This window comes from Alnus glutinosa, chromosome 2 (assembly GCF_958979055.1).
Source record: "Alnus glutinosa chromosome 2, dhAlnGlut1.1, whole genome shotgun sequence".
Lineage (NCBI taxonomy): Eukaryota > Viridiplantae > Streptophyta > Magnoliopsida > Fagales > Betulaceae > Alnus > Alnus glutinosa.
This window is the reverse complement of record NC_084887.1, coordinates 30763662-30782003: the sequence shown is the minus strand read 5'-3', so window position 1 is coordinate 30782003 and position 18342 is coordinate 30763662. Positions and strand designations below refer to the sequence as shown.

At 34.8% G+C, this 18342-nt stretch overlaps 2 protein-coding genes and 1 non-coding gene across 3 annotated transcripts; all 3 read right to left on the bottom strand.

The window, feature by feature from the left end:
• Positions 1–113: 113 nt before the first annotated feature.
• On the bottom strand, positions 114–1058 carry LOC133859390 (protein RSI-1-like). The gene is made up of 3 exons (XM_062294781.1): positions 887–1058; positions 625–655; positions 114–488 (listed from the first exon to the last, which is right to left on the bottom strand). The coding sequence occupies exons 1-3, from the start codon at positions 962–964 to the stop codon at positions 307–309; spliced, it is 291 nt and encodes a 96-aa protein (XP_062150765.1). The 5' UTR covers positions 965–1058; the 3' UTR covers positions 114–306.
• A 4109-nt stretch (positions 1059–5167) lies between these two features.
• On the bottom strand, positions 5168–13249 carry LOC133859389 (uncharacterized). Its single transcript, XM_062294780.1, has 10 exons — positions 12582–13249; positions 12288–12425; positions 11508–11696; positions 7679–7816; positions 7443–7564; positions 7143–7275; positions 6922–7051; positions 6674–6753; positions 6200–6334; positions 5168–5733 (listed from the first exon to the last, which is right to left on the bottom strand). The coding sequence occupies exons 1-10, from the start codon at positions 13080–13082 to the stop codon at positions 5509–5511; spliced, it is 1791 nt and encodes a 596-aa protein (XP_062150764.1). The 5' UTR covers positions 13083–13249; the 3' UTR covers positions 5168–5508.
• Positions 6421–6564, bottom strand: LOC133862157 (small nucleolar RNA snoR136). Its single transcript, XR_009899177.1, has one exon. It is a non-coding gene; the product is annotated as a small nucleolar RNA snoR136 (small nucleolar RNA).
• Positions 13250–18342: the final 5093 nt, after the last annotated feature.

Below are 18342 nucleotides of genomic sequence, written 5' to 3'. Positions count from 1 at the left end.
ATAAGTAATATATATATATATATATATATATATATATATATATATATATATATATATATATATATATTTGATCGAAGTGTACGTCCGCAACGCAACCTAAAAAACATGGCATATATAGAAGTACTATCCCTTCACAAGGGATGAAGGGAACAAGTAGATTGATCATGTGGGGCTTAAGGAAAACTGCGAATAGAGAAGCATATATATACTGTCTCTTATGAAATTAAATTGCTGCCATTAATGCTACACAGTAGCATAACATGGATTGCAGCTGGCTTATTACAAATGTGGAAAGAATATATAGTTTTAAGGGCATTTGGGTCCTCCTTGCTGGGTCTTCCAGTTGTTGTAGCAAGGGCACACTTGCTTGTTGCCGTAAGTGCCAGGAGGAACACACAGACACTTGGAGCAACACTTTAGGCAGAAGAACATGCATGGCTTCTTGTGAGATGTCGCCGAGCAACGATAGGTACACTTTGGTTTGCAATCTGTATGCATATATATATATATGCCACATTCATCATATCACCAAATTTCTTAACATGAAAATGGAGCCAGCACATATAAATCATGCTCTTGATCACAATTATGAGCAAAAAAATATTGTGCACACAAATTATGTACCTGAAGGACGAAGCTTTCCACTACTAGAAGCCTGTTCCAAGAATTAAAGACAGAGAGAAGTTAAGTCAGATTCACATAGATTCACATGAAGCATTGGGTATAAGGTTCTCGAAAAGTCGAGCTTTACCCAACCCGCGCTTGTGGAAAGAGCGCTTAATTTGCACGGTGTACGTCTCGGGGATCTAGTCGGGATGAAGCCCTAGATATCCCAGTTATTAAAAGAAAAAAAAACAAAAAGAGAGTAAAGTAGAGCCTCTTATACCTCAGCAATAGTAGAGAATGTGAGTAAAAGAAGCAGAGAGAACAGCAACAAGAGGGAGGTGTACGAACGTCCTTCCATATCTAATCCAAATAAAATACCTCTCTCTCACGAAGCACAAGGAGATGGATGTTGTGGAAGTGATGATGAAGGGTTGTTTATATATAAAGGGGATCGTGGCCGGGGATGACCAAATGCAATCATGCATACAATTAGGAGTAGACTGGCGGGCTTTGAGGCGAGAAAAATGGGGGTGGGATTAAATCTCCATGTGGGGACTTCACGAGGACATGATCATGATGATGGAGCGCTATAACCGGCGTGTCCATTGCATTGTTTGTTTTGCGTTTTGTCAACTTTGTCAAGCTGGTTAAGATCTTTCTTAACTGTTATCTTCCCTTTTTAGATACACTTGTAAAAGGTGGTTAATTATATTTTTTGTTTTGAAGATTGTAATAGGACGTGATGTGATCTCTTATGTCCTGATATATGGTACGGTTGGTTTGGTGTGACATGTGAGAGAGCACATGGCCTTCGTTTTCTTGGAGGAGTGAGAACATGGCTTTCATCATCGATCGATCCTTTACGCAATTGATATACTAATTAATCGCAAACCATAAGTTTTCTCTAATTAACTTGTATCGTCGATCTGCTCGATGATCGATCTCAAGTCTTATGTTTCACGTACAAGGACAACCAATATTGTATTCCTATGAACGTACAAGATAACATTTAGTTAGTACATAACAACTGGCTTGAAGATAGGGTTGTCGATTTCTGACGAGATCCGTAAACTTAACACAAACCTAATCCGAAATTAATAGGTTAGAGTTGAGGAGTTTGATCGATCTGTTTAATTAAATTAGTCGGATTAAGTTGACCTATATATATAGTCTTATACTTATGCTTCGATACGACTCGAACCTAACATGCGACATTTAAGATTGTCAATTTTTTACACGACTCGCGAATCTAAAACAAACTCAACACAAAATAGTGGGTGGTTGAGGGGTCTAACCCATTTAATTAAATGAGTCGAGTTATCTAAGGCCCCCAATTAATTAAAAAACATTAATGGAGATTTGTTTCCGAAAAAAAAAAATATTAAGGTCTTAATTACCATCAATATTTATTAATTAAGGCCCCAAATTATGGTAAAAAAATATTTATAAATATTAATGATATTTATGGTAGAAAATTAAGGCCTTAATTAATGTCAATATTAATTAATTAAGTAAGATTTTAATATCATTGCAGGAGATATAGGTTTTTTCTTTTCTCTCTCTTACATGTGTTACTTCAGTACACACACAATGTTAAAAAATAGTACATTTATGATTGGAGTCCATCGTTCAAAATAGAAGGGACAAAAAAAATAAAAATGAAGTAAATGTTAAGAAGATAGAAAGTTTTTAAATATTTTATTCAATTACAAACCACTCTCTTTATAAATTTTCATTTTTTTTCTTTCAATTTCTCTATTCAAGTCTTATTCAAATTTGAATTCCTTTCTTCTTTTCCAATTTCATTACTTCTCAATAACTTACTATTCAAGTCCTTCAAATTATTCCATATTTGATTAGTGATAAAAAAAAAAAAAAAAAAAAAAAAAAGAAAAAAGAAAAAAGAAAAAAGAAGAGGTTAGTTACCAAAAACTCAATCAGTCAATTACATTAATTTTTTTTTTATTCGATTTTAGGAAATATTTTTACACTAATTTGCCTTTTCTTGTGCAAGTTAAAAGTACTAGATAATCCTATCATAAAGATTAAAGAGAATTCGAAAATAGTTATTTTGACAAATCATGTTTTATTGTTCAATTTTAAAATTTATTTATTCTAGTCATAATATACATTTCTTATTATAAACCGTGTTTATTTAATTTGTAAATATTTTTAGTTATAGATTCTACTAGAAAATATGCTTCTAGATATGAAAAACTTAAAATAATAATAATAATAATAAATGTATCTTAATCAATTGTTTCAAATATTTATGACCGAGGTTAATGAAAAAAATATTGATGCAAAATTTATTAATAGAAAAGGGTCTAATAAGAGATAGCAATATAAATTTTCCTAAAAATGAGAATTATAGACATTTTTTTAGTACATTTTATATACGAAAATTATTAAATGGAGAGAAGCATGATAGAACATGGCTAGTCTATTCAAAAGATTTAGATATAATATTTTGTGTCCCTAAGGGGGTAGCTCAATCGGCTGGGCCTCATAAAGCGAAGGTCACTAGCTTGAATTTTTCCTTCCCCCTCTTGTGTGGACATGTCAAAAAAAAAAAAAAGATAAAATATTTTGTTTTTGTTGCAAGTTGTAAAAAAAGAAATGCTAAAAAAACTTAAATATAAAAACGTAAGCAGTAATTTTACATCCCAAAAAGCGAGAAGAATGAATTTTAAATAAAAATATAATATTTAATTTTAAATAAAATACATCACTTAAACTTTTCGTCTTAAGCCTCAAAATTTTGATTGGCGGTCGTGTGTGCATGGCCTACTTCAATTTCGGAGGTGCCTACTGCCTAAAAGTAGTCTTTCCAAAAGTTGGAAAAATAAATAAATATAGGTAAGCAAAAATTGGCGTTTTCTTGGGTTTCCTTTATTTATTTTTCTGTGGGCAAGTAGAGAAAACAACCAAAACAGAAAAAGGAACACAAAGGAATCGAAATAGTTTGGATCAGATGTAATATTAAGAAATTGCGTAATTCTTCATCCAATACAAACGAAGGTCTGTCCGGATGAGAAGTAACTTTGGTTGCCATTCGACATACAAACAGAAGATGCCTGCACCTGTTGCCTGTTGCCTGTTGCCTGTTGCTGTTACCCAACCAAACTCATTTACTCTCAAAAGTTTTTACCTTTTGTTCCGTCATTTTAGGATTAGCTGCTCCTAGAAATTTAATACTATTACACGGAATGGAACCCTCGACAAGATCCATGAAAAATTAATCTTCTTCGAAATCTTTCTCGTCTTTTTGATAAAATTTCCCGTTAAATCAACTTTGACGGAGCAATATATATATATATATATATATATATATATATATATATATATATATATATATATATATATATATATGTTGGTAGCTAGGAAAGAGCCAAGTGAAGTGGGTCACCATTTTCAAAGACTCGTGGGAAAACTTCTTGCTAGTTGCAAAGATTTGATGCTGCTACCATGAGATGAGGCCCTAGCTTGGGCCGTCCCGTAATTCAAGGATGATAAGATGCTCTTATTTAATTACTAAAACAAAAGTACCCGAGTGAGGGAGTGAGTGTAGTGCTCGATCTACAGGGTTTCCCATCAATCAATTGGAAGATTTTGACATCTGATTGAGCATTTGATTCTAACGGGCTTGATATTTATCAATTAGCACAAATGACGTGCCTATGACCTATGGCACCTGCACCGCTAAGCAAGAAAAGCGTCCAGGCCCCACTGCAAACTGTCTCCCATTATAAAGCAGGTCGATTGGGAGACTGCCCTGAGCAGCTGAGCTCATGGATGGCTCTAGTTTTGCTGCCGATAAAACTTGACCTGCCTGTAGAGTGTAGGCTCACCTATTTGTTGCAGCGAGCATCCTAGAAGCCGAAATTTCTTTTGGTGAAATGCTATTTAGTATTATTTCGTCATTCTTCTATCATTCATTCTTGAGAATTAACTATAAAATCTCTACGACCCAAATAGGTGAATGTGTAAGTTCTAATCTTTTGAAACAGTAGGTCCAGCTTTTGCGTCGTCAATCCATGGAAGTAGGAACCTCGGCCTGGTCTAGTAAATGTTTGTATAATTTGAAAGTAGTAAAAAGTGATGATGTGGTATAAAGTAAAAAAAAGTTGTATAAAAAAGTAAAAAAAATTTGTATTGTAGTAAATTTTTTTATTTGAATAATAATAAAAAATTATTGATGTGATATAAAAAGTAAAAATGTTTAGCTTGCTTATGCGAGCAAAAATCAAGATAGTCAGGAATTGTGTCTTTGAATAATAATATATAATATCTCAAGCTAAAATTAGCCCATTCGACGCTTCTTTCATTGTATAGCCCCTCCATCCTTCGGAGGTGGGCATAGCTGCTGGCCTGAAGAGTGAGGCTGATCCGTAACATCAACAGCAGAAGAATGAGGTTCGAGTTGAGAGAACATAAATTAGTGGCAGGAATTAGAAAAGGTCGCATTAAAAAGAGCGCATTCATTTGGAACTTCCTTTGAAGCATTTATTGATCTCAACATTCGTTTCCATCTCTGTGTAGTCATCATGCACGTTAAAAATTTAACATAAAAACAACCCACTATAGATTAACCATTATGAAAGGAAAACAAGTCATTGACCCGACCCACAAATGAAAACCAGGCACAACACCACTCCGTAAATGGTCAGCCCATGCACTTTGGGCTGCAGGTGCTGCTGCTGCTCCTCATCCTATTCTAATTTCACTAAAACCCAATAGAATTTGGTCACAGTATTGGAATAAATTACTCATCCTCGGCCCATTTAGTTACAGGGCTTCCTGCAGAACTGACCTATGCCGGACATAATTAAACCTATATGGCAATAGAGTGCGCCACTTAACTGCGGCCAATCCTCTGCACGAGACTAAACTCGGAATGTTTCAGGGGAAGTTCAACAATTCTGAAAGTTTCTTGTAGTCCCAAGAATGCATGTTTTGGGACGTAATAACAGCACCTACAGCCAGGGCAAGAGACACAATGACCATGCTCTTCATGCATCCATGGCCCTGCGACAAATGCCTCGAAATCACCTTGCAGTACTTGTCCGCGTCCTTCAATGATGCATAGTGTGCACCGTCATCTCCCTTTGCCAATGCTTTCTCATTCTAAATGACCACAAAAGTGAAACATGTGAGCAAGAGTAGTACACTTCCATTTACACATGATAGTAGGTACAGTGAACTTCAAGTTTGGATCAGATACATCCCAAAGTCGGCATATTTTTCCGGTAAAAAATACACCAGATGAATTCTATGTAAGGAATCATTTGGCAAAGGACATTCAGAACTATTCAAGAGAATCCTTAAGATGCAAATCACAAAACAAAAGTTGACGAGCTTAAAGTGCTTTTCACTTCCCACACCCCCTTGGTAAAAAGGGTAGGGGGAGTGGTGGGAGAGGTGTGCTTGGTGGTTAAGGAGAAGAAGACAAGGGACATGCTGGCATGCTGCTGTTCTAGGGCCACGTTTCTGAGCAGTTTTCTATGAGAAGGAAGCATAGAATTATGTAACAGGGTTTCAATGTGCTTAAACCAATATATTATCTTGTCTAGAATATCTGAGAAAGGCTTACCTTCTGCTTGAAACTCTGAAGAGTTTCCCTCAAAGTGTCCAGAGTAGGATGTTTGGCAGAGTGCTCCTTCCATTCATGAGACAGCTTTCTCAGAATAATTACACTTGCTTCAAGATTATCCATGTAAAGCATGTCCTGTTTCCAAATCAAAGACAAAACTCAATGATGTGAACATAATTGGATATACTATTTAATTGAAAGATAATTGGAATTAAAACAAGGAATGTAGTTCCCCAACGTCCTAATGCAACATAAAGGAAGCATTGGATAGCGAGGAGAACAAATATCTTGGGCTTCACATCAACACAGCCTCATACAAACAAATTTTAGTGCAAGCCAAAGAAAAAAAAAGGATTTGAAGCCCTCAGGCCTCAAAATAGGGAAATTAAAAAAAAAAAACAAAAATATGTTGGGAGTGCTAAAATTCTCAAATTGGAAAATAAAATAATGTAATAATGAGTTTCAAATGCTCACCCATTGCCTGTAACATTCAGGGTTTTGAGTCAAACACCAAACAGAAATGTCACTTGCTTCCCTTGATAGGTCAGTGATGCCTGCAAGTGAGTTTTAAAGTCAAACTCTGATACAAAGTCACAACCATACACTCCTGTATTGCGAAAGTAGTCTATATGTCGTAAAACAAGAGAAATACCCCCCCGCCAAAAAAAAAGAAAAGGAAAAGAAGATTTAGAGTGGAGTGTCTACTATGAGTTTGCCACTACCTTCTCCAACAGCTTTGATTGTAATGTCCAAAATCTGTTGTGTAAGTTGCCTCATTGCTTTGCTTCCCGGGGAACCAGCAAGGGCAACCTCTTTCAAGGTCGGATATACAACTTCAAACCTTTCAGTTGCCTAAGCAAAAGATAGATTACAAGTAAACTTTTTTAAAAAAAAATACATACCATATTGGAAATATATAGCAGATACTCCAAAAAATACCCACCTTTAGCCGAGCTGATGGTGCTGGGAAGGTGAATCTCATCAAAAGCTCAAGAGCTGATGGTGGCACCACGCGCTCCCCCTTTCTGACAGCACCGTTTAATAGAATAGGGCGAGCTTTTGGGGAAGCTAAAATTCTGATTTCAAGGGATGACAATAATAATGATAAAAAAAATTAAGTGAGAAAGAGGAGATGATAAAGTTCCAGAATTAGGAACTAAGCTATAGTTTAGATCCAAAAAGTACAAGAAAAAATGTATAAGATAACAAATAAAACTTATGTTCAATCTCAAAAATGTCTAACCTCTCAACCAACTGTAAAATCAAGTCTCTGGATAGCGGATTACAGCCTGACTTGCTAGCCAGTATAGGCAAGAGACAATAAACCCACATGTACAACCCAACAACTAAATCTCCTTGAGATGCCTATACAAATCAAAATCCAATTTCTGGCTTTAAATTCATATTATATTACTTATTTTATATTATTTGAAATGACCATACTGGGAAGATTAGATTATCACTGAAACCAAAATTCACCTGAGCAATCACCCAAATAGTGACTGGAAGCTTATCCTGTCCTTGATATTTCGGGTTTTCCTTAATTGTAGGCAATAAACTGATCAACGCATCAGGCTTTCGTCGTAGTGCCATTGCTAAAACGACAAATATGGCAACCTGCAGATCCAACATTATACCATTTCCAAATTATTGACTCACTTGGCTGACCAGAAGATAGGAAACTCATGAATTACCAATTCCATTCACAATTCCAATTTTTTTAACAAATATTCTCGTAATATACAATAATTATTAGTGTTATTAAAAATTCTTGGTACATCAAAATGTTTTGCTGTAGTATGATGATATAGACAATCATGACAATCAGATTGAAAGGAATCAATCTGATAACCATACTTTTTTTTTAGTAAGTAATAAAACCAATCTTATTTAAAGCGTAAGGTGCTTCTAAGTGCAATCCGATTACCATACTAACCTAATACTCCTGTAAGGGTGGTCTAAAATCTAAATTGATCTCAAATCCATGAACTGCAAGGTTGGGAGAATAAATACTCTTAATCCACGGATCAATATTGATTCACTTTCCACAAGGTAGTTTCATCAAACGCTTTTAGTATTCCTTTGAAAACTCTAGTGACTTATGGACTTCTGGGGTCGTGTATTCCTGAACACAAGCAAGTTAACCACTCTACTTTCACACTATATATGCTTACTTGTGAACCTTTTATTTATTGATCTGAAATATTTTCATGTATAAATATTTTATTTATATACTGACAGGCACTCTTTGACACCGTGTGCCTCAATGTTTACTTCAATCACAAGTTTTGAAAACCCTTGAGCTACAGCAATAAGCCAAGGAAGGTCAAAGAACATAAGGATAACGACCTGTGGGAATGGTGCCAAAGCTTGAACTGCTGAAGTTGGCACATAGAGCACGACAGTGTGCACCAAATGATTGTGCTGAAAGGATGGGAGAGAGAGAGAGAGGAACCTCTCTCTCTCTCTCTCTCTCTCTCTCTCTACAATTGGGTTTACTTAGATAATGAATTTAATGACATGAGGTCAATCTTTGCACCTTTATGGGTTAAATAACTAATATTTAGACGTTCAAATTAAAATTCCTCATTTATTATCAAGATAGTTGTAATGTGATTTACTAAATCAAAGTCAACAAAAATGCAGTTTCTATTCCTCCAAAAAAAAAATGTGGTTTCTATTATCAGCATGTCTAGTGAAAGTTGGCAGCTTCTTTTTTCTTTTTTCTTATGGCAACTTCAGCTAAAGCAATCAAAGTAAAAAAAGACCAAAAGATTAACATAAAAACAGCCGTTTTCTTACATAGTAAGTGCATGTGCACCGCAACTGTCTAAAGCCATGTATGGCCAAGTAATGTCATTTAGCCTAGCACTTGATATGACAATATTCAACACAGAATTCAAATGAAGGAAAACTATGAAGTGAGAAAGGAATCCCGATCCCCTCTTTATGGTCTTTTTGGAGTTCCCATTAAACCCTAAACTATCTTCAATGGTTATAGCCCCAAAATTTCGAAAACACAAGGACAAGCCTTTTTATAAAAAAATTTAACATGCTAAAAAAGTTATGGGTGGCAATTAATATTCACGTGTCGGATTCGAGTTGAGTTGAAGCATGGGTATATGACTATATAAATCAACCCTAACTTAACCCATTTAATTAAATGGGTCAGATCCCTCAACTCTAATACGCAAATGTTGTATTGGGTTTGTATCAGGTTTACAAGTTGTATCAAAAATTGTTAGTCTTGAATATTGCGAGTCGGGTTTGTGTCATGTCAAGTCATTATTATAAGACTATATAGGTCAACCCTAACCCGACTTACTTAATTAAACAGGTCAAACCCTTCAACCCTAAGGGCCCGTTTGGTTCGTCGAATAGGTCTTTGGAATGGAATGGCTATTCCATGGAATCAGGGCCGGCTCAACCGTAAGGCGAGTTAAGCGGTCGCTTAAGGCCCCCTAAGACAGGTTTGTTAAAAAAAAAAAAGAAATCAGTGGAATAAGGCCCCAAAACAAGTTTGTTTGAAAAAAGAAAAAAAAAGCCTAATCATAAGCTAAAACAGTTTTTTTTCCAATGGAATAAGGCCCCCAAATATGGGTTTGTTTGAAAAAAAAAAAAAAAGCCTAATCATAATCTGGAATGGTCTTGAAAAAATAAAAGAAGCATGATTTCTTATTTGGAGACTTTTTAACTTCGATAGAAAAATAAATAGTTAAAGGTCCAAGAACACAACAATTAATACCAACAAAAAAACAGTACATTTTCTCTCCTATTAAGAGACTCAACTAAAATGATGTAGACTACAAGAAAGCCAATGAAGAGAGTGGGACTCACAGAAAAAGACTCGTTGAAATACAAGTCATAACTCTACAAAAACAACAATCATTGAGAGTGGGGCCCACGAAAAAAGGTCTCGTTTAAAATTCTCGCCTTAGGTCCCAAAATATATCGAGCCGGCCTTACATGGAATATCTGTTATTTTGTTTGATTGCACTTCATTCCTAGGAATAGCTATTCCCATGGGAATAACTCTCCTATGAAGATGAATAGCTATTCCCAGATGAATAAACTATAGTGTCCAAAACAAATCCCACATCATTTTCCTTTTTCAAAAAAAATAAATTAATTAAAAATTAAAATTGAAGGAATCATTTTTCTCGGCATTCCAAACCCAGAATGCAAAACATGAGAATCAGAATCCTACACCCCTGGCTTCTTCATCTTGAAAGACGTCACAAGCAAAAATTTCATCCTCATTATCATTGGCAATTCGCTTCTCCAGCAACTCTATTACATCATTAGATGATCAATTCTGGATTGGGGACATCAAACAATTACAAAACAGTGCACCAGTGGCCTCTGCAGCCGCTCAACCAGCACCCTGATCTGTCACCGTACCTTACCTCATAGCACACCTCTCTCGCTCCAAGTTCACTTATGTATTCCCACGGGTCACTGCAGGCAAAAAATTCATCCGACTATGCTTCTACCCTACTACATACCAAAACTTTGAGCAGTCTAAAGCCCTCTTCTTTGTCAAAGTCGGTCCCTCTTCCGGCAAGATTCTTGGTGGGTTTGGTGCCTTCATCTCTGTGGGGTTTTTTTTCAATTCAGTTTTTTTTTTTTTAATTTGGGTATTTTAGTAATTTTGATTCAATTCTACTAAGAACATAAGTGTTATCACCAAACTGAAGAATAAGAATAACTATTTCATTCTACTATCCTCCATTCCCAGTACTAGCTATTCCTTTTTCTAATGGAATACCTATTCCGTATACCAAACAAGGTCTAACTTGCTAATTTTGTGTTGGATTTGTATCAAGTTCGCAGGCCGTACCAAAAATTGTAAGCCCTCTAAAAGTTGTTCAGCCGCTTATAATGGTCTCCACCACCAACTATCTTTTCAAAATTTAGAACAAGAAGCTTCATGTGTTTTAGAAGAGCATCCATTATAGCACATAATGCTCACAAATTGATGACCAAATGATGCCTACGGAAACATGTCATATATGTATAATGGGCAAACGTCAATGGTTCATCTAATAGAAATTCTCTAAGTTTTCAGATTTGTCTTATCCAATGCTTCATTTATTTGTGAAGAGATGACTCCCATGTCTGTGTCCATGAATCTCAATGAACACTAGCTCTTTGCACTTTGACTGTACTCTAACTTTTAGTACTTTGTTTGTCGTACAATTTTGTGCGAACCAAAGCATCGGATATGCAGGAGTAAACTACAGAACACCAAGCTCTCATACCAAACCAACATCATGGAATCACAAAACAAGATCCAATGGAAAGCTACCTGAGACTTTGAAGATGCTTGCTGAACCACCTTTTTGGATCCCTTGGCAGCTGCTTGGTGACTGGCAAGGTCAGCGAGAATGCTATCTAATGACCATAACATAAAGGAGCTAAGTGCTTCAGAAGACCGCTTGCCCATCCAGTCAACAGATGTCTTATAAACGTCTTCAGGTATACTGGAAAGAGGAATCTGTTGGAGAATCAAATAATGATTAAGAATGAAGACATTCGCTACAATTTAAAAATTGAATTCCAATTTGAACAAAAGATAAAATAAATAATGATTAGACATTACAAAAGTAAAAAATCAGTAAACGAGAGACCATGGAAACAGAATCGTAAATGGATAAAGAATAATTAGACAGCATACCCAAGATCAAGCTAAATGAATCATGTAAAATCAATTTGTCGAACATCAAAACATATCAAGGAGCAGACATCATAACTTTGCTGAAAAGGCTTACAATTTGACAGAAAACAAAGTCACAGAATCACAAGGTACACTTCACATTCTAACCTAAAACCCACATGCATGCACATAAATTCATCATAGCATACATCATTTCCATCATTGAATCAATCTCGCACGAAAAATGCATACATCCACATATTATACGCCTTAAATCGAAAACTGCTATCTCTACAGTCCTTTTGCCCTGAACTCTCTTTTCAACTATAAATATCTCTATCAATTTCAAGCTACAGATCCATACGTTCAACATTTTTCTCATCGCACAAATTCAAAGCGAATTAGAAAATTAAAATTGCAGCGAAAACTTACATCAACCATCTTTGCAACACTGGACTCTTTGAATGTCTTCAACCACGGAAATTGAGCCGCACCCACCGACGCGAATCCGCGGCCAAAATAATCCGCGAATCGCGTTAGCTGTATATCTTGTTGAGATTCGTACGAAGCCTAAGCAAAACACCGAAAACGAAATCAAAAGCTAAAATTGCTTTCTTTTATCACATCATAAACGAAATTGAATCCGAATTTTATGAAAACGACCAGATCAGAATTTGTGGATGGGAAATTCGATATTGTTTTTTTGGAAGAATAGGTGGCGCTTACGGTGATATCAATTAGAAAAGCACCGAGATCAGCGGCGTCGATCTTCGAAGCTGCTTCAGCGACGGTCACCTTCGGCTTCTTCGGCTTCTTCGGCTTCTTAGGCTTCACCTCGCCATTCTCGACGGCGCCGGGGGCGCCGGCGGCCTCCGCGTCGCTATTCTCATCGTCGTCAGAATGCCGCTTCGATCCCTCTCCGGATGCGGCCGCTTCGGCGGCGAGCTGAACCTCGAGCGCGCGCCGGAGGCGCTCCTCAGAGTGCTGCTCGATCGGGCGGAAGATATCTGTTTTGGCGGCTCCGTTGGGCCGGCGGCTCAGCGGATCCGCCGAATTCTCCCGCGGCGGAGGCTTGGACGCCTTTCTGTTGCGCTTCTGATACGACACCGTTTGCCATCCGATTTCGCTGACCTTTTGGGCGTCCTTGTTCTTGTTCTTGTTCTCTGCCAGTTCTACCTCCTCCTGCTCTCTCAGAATCGCTTCGATGACTGCTGAATTCTCGTCCATAGCTTCAAAGCCGCACAAAACGATGAAGATTCCGCTCTCCGAAACGGCGCGTTCGGTTTGGTGGGGTTTCTCGTTCTCACGTTGACGAGAGTGAGAGAGTGCGAGCTAGAGATCACAGAGACACAAATGGGAGTGCGAGTCGGGTTTTGAAGGAGATCACTGGCACAGGGACTCTCCGTGTAAATCGACACGTGCGTTGCTGAGTTTCTTTGGTTCCGTTTTGTGACTTTTGTCCTTATCATTTCATTTAAATAACGGAAATGCCATTTATGCGATAATATTTGTAATCCTAATCATTTAATGCTCCCTTGATTCGACGTAAAAATATTTTTTTGATATTTAGAGCGTAAGAAAAATTATAAATATTTTTTATATTTTCATCTCAACTATATTAATTTATAAAAATTAAGTTTTATTCACAACATAATAATATTAATGTAAAATAATATAAAAATCATAAGTGATGAGATTTCGTCATTAACCAATAGGATTCCAGCCACTTTTATTAGGTTCTAGCTATTGTTGTTGGAATTCTGACAGTTTTATCGAAATCTGATTTGGCCGAAATCTGGCGACAATGACCGGACATTGTTGGATTTCGGCGCTGGCCAGATTTCGGTGGTGGTCAACTGCTTGAACATGAAGGTCCATCATTTAGAAGATGGACAAATGCGCTTGCCGTATGGGAAAAATTATTTACACATTTAAAAAGCGTAAATCATTTTTCCAAAGTTACTAAGTATTTTTTGTCAAATGAAAATCATTTTTCAGTTGACTATAAAAGGGATTATAGATATTATAGAATATCTTCTTTTTTTTTTCGTGTAATTTTCTAGATTGAAGCTTGTTATGATAATAAAGTGCAAGGGATTAACATGTTATAGTATTTGCTTTTGTTGTGAAGTCAATGTTGCATTAAGAGTATTTAGTAAGTATATATTCTTATAATTTTTTATATGTCAGTGTTACAGTCGGATTACATATGATAGTCATGTAATTGATTACATATTGTAGTATTGTAATTTGCTTTATTTTTATTATTAGTGTCAGTGTGGTATTAGAATTAAATGTTAGAGTTAATTGGATTGTAGCATTACGATGCATTTATTTGTGTGTAAGGGGTGAAACTCTAACTCCTAGCCAAATGTGAGTTGTCTCCAAGTATGTGTCATTAATGAGTTCTATTCCAAGTCTAAATCTTGTATTATTTCTATTTAAACGATATCATTAAATGAATAAAGAGAGGAAGAAAAAAAAAAAAAAATCTCAAACTTTGTGTTTGGAAATATTTAGGTTGGCTCAGAATCTAAAAGGTATAGATTCTTTCATAATTTAAAATTTAAGTTCTCTTGAAACTTTACAATTTCAATTTATTGTGTTATCGAGAAATCACTCGCATATCAAAGCTATGAAAAATTGGATTACTTGTAAATTGGTATAAATATTTTGGGTATTTGGGGCAATAGCATTCAGATAAAGGTAACATTTAGTGCAGTACAAACTGCGTGAAATTTAAGTTCGATTTTCTTTTTTTCCCTTAAATTCTTTCATTTGCTATTCATTTTGAAAGTGAGTGTAGGGAGGATCTAGTCTCTAGATCCATATATTGTTCAATGGCTATGACTCTTCCCTAAAATAAATATTCACAATGCAAGCAAATATTTGATTTTAAGTTTGTAATTGGTATATGACAAACAAAAACTTATCATCAAAACTTGTATTCCTAGATTTAGCTTAGGTGATGTAAAAAAAATAAAAAAATAAATAACATGAGATTTCTTGTAAAAATAATGAATGGACAAGATTAAATTTTACAATATTTACACATTCTGAGACAAAAAAAAAGGGTTTGCACAATGTCGAGTACCGTTCCAAATTCCAATGGTGTAGACTGTTTCAATAACTCTCGAGAAACGTTCGAACGTTTTTAGGGTAGAATGTATAAATTGAGTTTTTTTTTTTTAAGCATAGATTAGGGTTTTGCATAGAACTTTAGGTAATATTATAGTGTAATGCAAAGTAAGGAGCTAATAACTTTGCGAGAAGCTCATGTGTGGAGTTGTGGCGCTCGAGATAAGTAATCGCCCCTAAAAATGCTAAAATAAATTATCATTAAACATGAATATTTTCACATATAAATTGTATATATTTTTGTGTACACGTTTCTCTTGAAAATATATTGTGAACACTAATAATTTTACAGTTTACTTTATTAATAGTCAAGTAAATCCAACCATTGGATCTACCTTACAAGCATCATATGATCCAAATCAAATCACTAGATCGTATGATAATGATCTTCAAAAAATAAACGGTTATGATCTAATTGCTTCGAGCAAGTGTACCATTAGAGCTAACTATCTCACACACATGCACACGTGGGTTCGTTTCTTCACATCGTGCTAAAGCATACACACAAACATTGCTTGCTTTAAAACAATAATTTGGTGTAAATTGGGCCTTATAAATGCATGTTTTAATTTCTTTTTGTTTCATGTGAGACTCTTGTTTCAAGACTCTTTAAAAACTTTTCATTTCAAAATACTCCTAAATTGTAAGATACTAATTTCTAAAATGCTTTTAACAAAAAATAGATGAAAATTATAAATATCATTAATGAAATAAAATAAACAAATATTAATCTTTTTCGGATTAAAAAACAAAAAAAAAATCTCTAATTTTAAACTAACTACTTTTTGTTCTACCGTAATTGTCATTTTCAATTTCCAGTACGACAACTACAAAGTCAAAGGCGGCTATTTCCCTAGCGGAATTGTGACTGGGTTGATACACGTAATTTGAAGGAGCTTGAAGGGTAAAATTGGAATGGAACTATTCCCGATATGAACGAGGATTTCTTTCCCTGGTTTTCTATTGGGACCCAACGCCAACGGAGCCAAATGGCGAGACTATTTCTGTTGGCTCATGCTGATCACCCATCACTTTCTTAATTCCATTCCTGGGCCCACAGAAGATACCACCTATGCAATACCACTCAATCCACTTGCCGTCCGATCTCCAAATTATGACGTCACCCGTACGTAGCCCCAGTGCCATGATATTCAATCCCTCGGTTTAAAAAGAGAGATTTTTATTTATTTATTTATTTATTTTGAAAGGAAAAAGAGAGATTTTAATGTTATTATCTTACATATATTTTTTAGGTATCTTTAACAAATTTATTATTAATTCAGTTTTACATATTCGGTGATAAATTGGTATATTTCTTATACGAAAAATGGGCAAAAAAAGAAAAAAGAAAAAAAGAAATATTTACCGTTTAAAAATGAGTGCCACTTTATGGCATGCGATGGTGTCATTTTCTTTAATTTAGGAAGAGATATGGAGACAAATGGTTGGTGTTTTTTAAATTTATTCTCCAAATGATGTATTACAATTTTATGAAATGATGATATATTTTTTAAAATAATAATTTACTTAAGATAATGACATTATTTGGAAAGTAAATTTGATAGAAATTTTTTGAAAAGTGTAGCATTTTTAGGGAAAAAAATGAATTTTGAGAAAATGTTTTATATATTAGAAAAAAGTTTTCTGCTTTGGCAGTTGTATATTTTGGATGTTATCTACAGCTTTGGGAAACACAATAAACTTTTTCTAACCAAAAAAAAAAAAAAAAAAAAAAGAGTCCAAGTTTGAGGTCCACACACGTAATGTGAACTGGAACCCCTTTGGGCATGTGAAACAAGTGGCAAATATTTGTGTTTTGTAGTCGTTTTGTTTCTTATGCATTGCTTTTTGTTTTTGTTTTGTTTTTTTTTTTAAAAAAATAAAAAATAAAATAAAATTTTGACTTGAAGTAAATGTAAAAATAGTTTTGTGTTTTGGATTATTTGTTAATTTTTTTGTTTCCAAGAAAAGAAAAGAAAAATGTTAGAAGACAAAGTCTTAGTACAATGTCAATAACCTGTTTCATCTTCTCTTTGTGGGTATGATATTGTGATTGGTTTAAAGTTAGGGATGTAAGATTTAAACATGAGACATATTAGATATTCATCTCCTAGTTATTTTTTATTTATCTCTATTCAATTAAGTTTTAAATTCACTATTGAAATTGTAGGATTCAGTGTGAGTCTTACAAATTCAATGATAAGAAATGGATAAAAAATAGATTTGTATCATTTTTTTTTAAAACATGGATTAAATAAAAAAGAGAAGAGAGGGAGTGATGAAGACACTTTCCATATGCATTGCGGTTAAGCTTTGATCCACAAAGTAAATAAAAGATTACCAAAAGAAAACAAAGAAACTTCCATATGTACAAATAAGCATATGATCTCCCTACCAAAATTGGAGATCCTACTTTTCAACCATTTCCAACAATAGAAATATTTTATATATTAAAATTTTAGAAATATGAGATTAAAAAAATATTTTATTATATATTAAAATTTTATATATTTGATGCCCTAATTAAATAATTGAGTCTACATTCAACTCGGGTGGGAGCTTAAGTCCACAAAGAATCTTAACTAAAGATAAATGTCAACCAATATCCAATGAGGTCGATGCATGCACCCATCTGAAATAGTGAAAGGAGAAAGGGAAACAGGGAAGAAAGTCAACCTCCAGGACAATCGATCTGTCTGATTCCCAATCACTGCTCTCAGTCCCATATATATATATGAAAGGACATCTCTCCCCTAAATAGGGTGCGTTTGACAAAGTCTTATGATGTAATATAAATGTGAAATGTGTTTTAATTTTTTTTTTTAATTTTTTTTTTTTATTTTGAGAGACTTTTTAGATTACGAGAGAACCTAAACATTTTCAAACACAAAGTTTGAGATTAATGCTCCGTTTGTTTTGACGTAAAATGGTTTCCGTCGTAAAATGATTTCAAGGAAGTCATTTTTCTGAAAAATATTTTTCGCCGAAAGTATTTTTCGGTGTTTGGCACGTACGGAAAAAAAAATCACAAATATTTTTAATATTCTTATTCAATCATATTAACCTATAAAAATCAATTTTTATTCAAAACATATAAATATTAATGAAAACTAATATAAAAATTACTGAAGACGAGATTCTGTCACTTACCGACAGGATTTCGGCCACTTTTACCGAATTCCGCAATTTCGGCTACTATTGCCAGAATCCAAGATGAAGGTTGGAATCCGAACAATTTCGTCGGAATCTGGATTGGCCAGATTCCAGCATACTGGCAGGAATCTGCCAGAATCGTCGGAATCTAGATTGGCCGGATTTCGGCATACTGGCAGGAATCTGCCAGAATTGC

What these genes read in the sequence shown, in the direction of transcription:
- LOC133859390 (XM_062294781.1), bottom strand. Translation starts at nt 964, where the DNA reads ATGGAAGGACGTTCGTACACCTCCCTCTTGTTGCTGTTCTCTCTGCTT. An exon ending in CATTCTCTACTATTGCTGAG is followed by an intron (nt 656 to 886) that starts GTATAAGAGGCT and finishes TTCTTGGAACAG; the next exon opens with GCTTCTAGTAGTGGAAAGCT. An exon ending in TGGAAAGCTTCGTCCTTCAG is followed by an intron (nt 489 to 624) that starts GTACATAATTTG and finishes ATATGCATACAG; the next exon opens with ATTGCAAACCAAAGTGTACC.
- LOC133859389 (XM_062294780.1), bottom strand. Translation starts at nt 13,082, where the DNA reads ATGGACGAGAATTCAGCAGTCATCGAAGCGATTCTGAGAGAGCAGGAG. An exon ending in CACCATCAGCTCGGCTAAAG is followed by an intron (nt 7,052 to 7,142) that starts GTGGGTATTTTT and finishes TCTTTTGCTTAG; the next exon opens with GCAACTGAAAGGTTTGAAGT. An exon ending in TTCAGAGTTTCAAGCAGAAG is followed by an intron (nt 5,734 to 6,199) that starts GTAAGCCTTTCT and finishes GTGGTCATTTAG; the next exon opens with AATGAGAAAGCATTGGCAAA.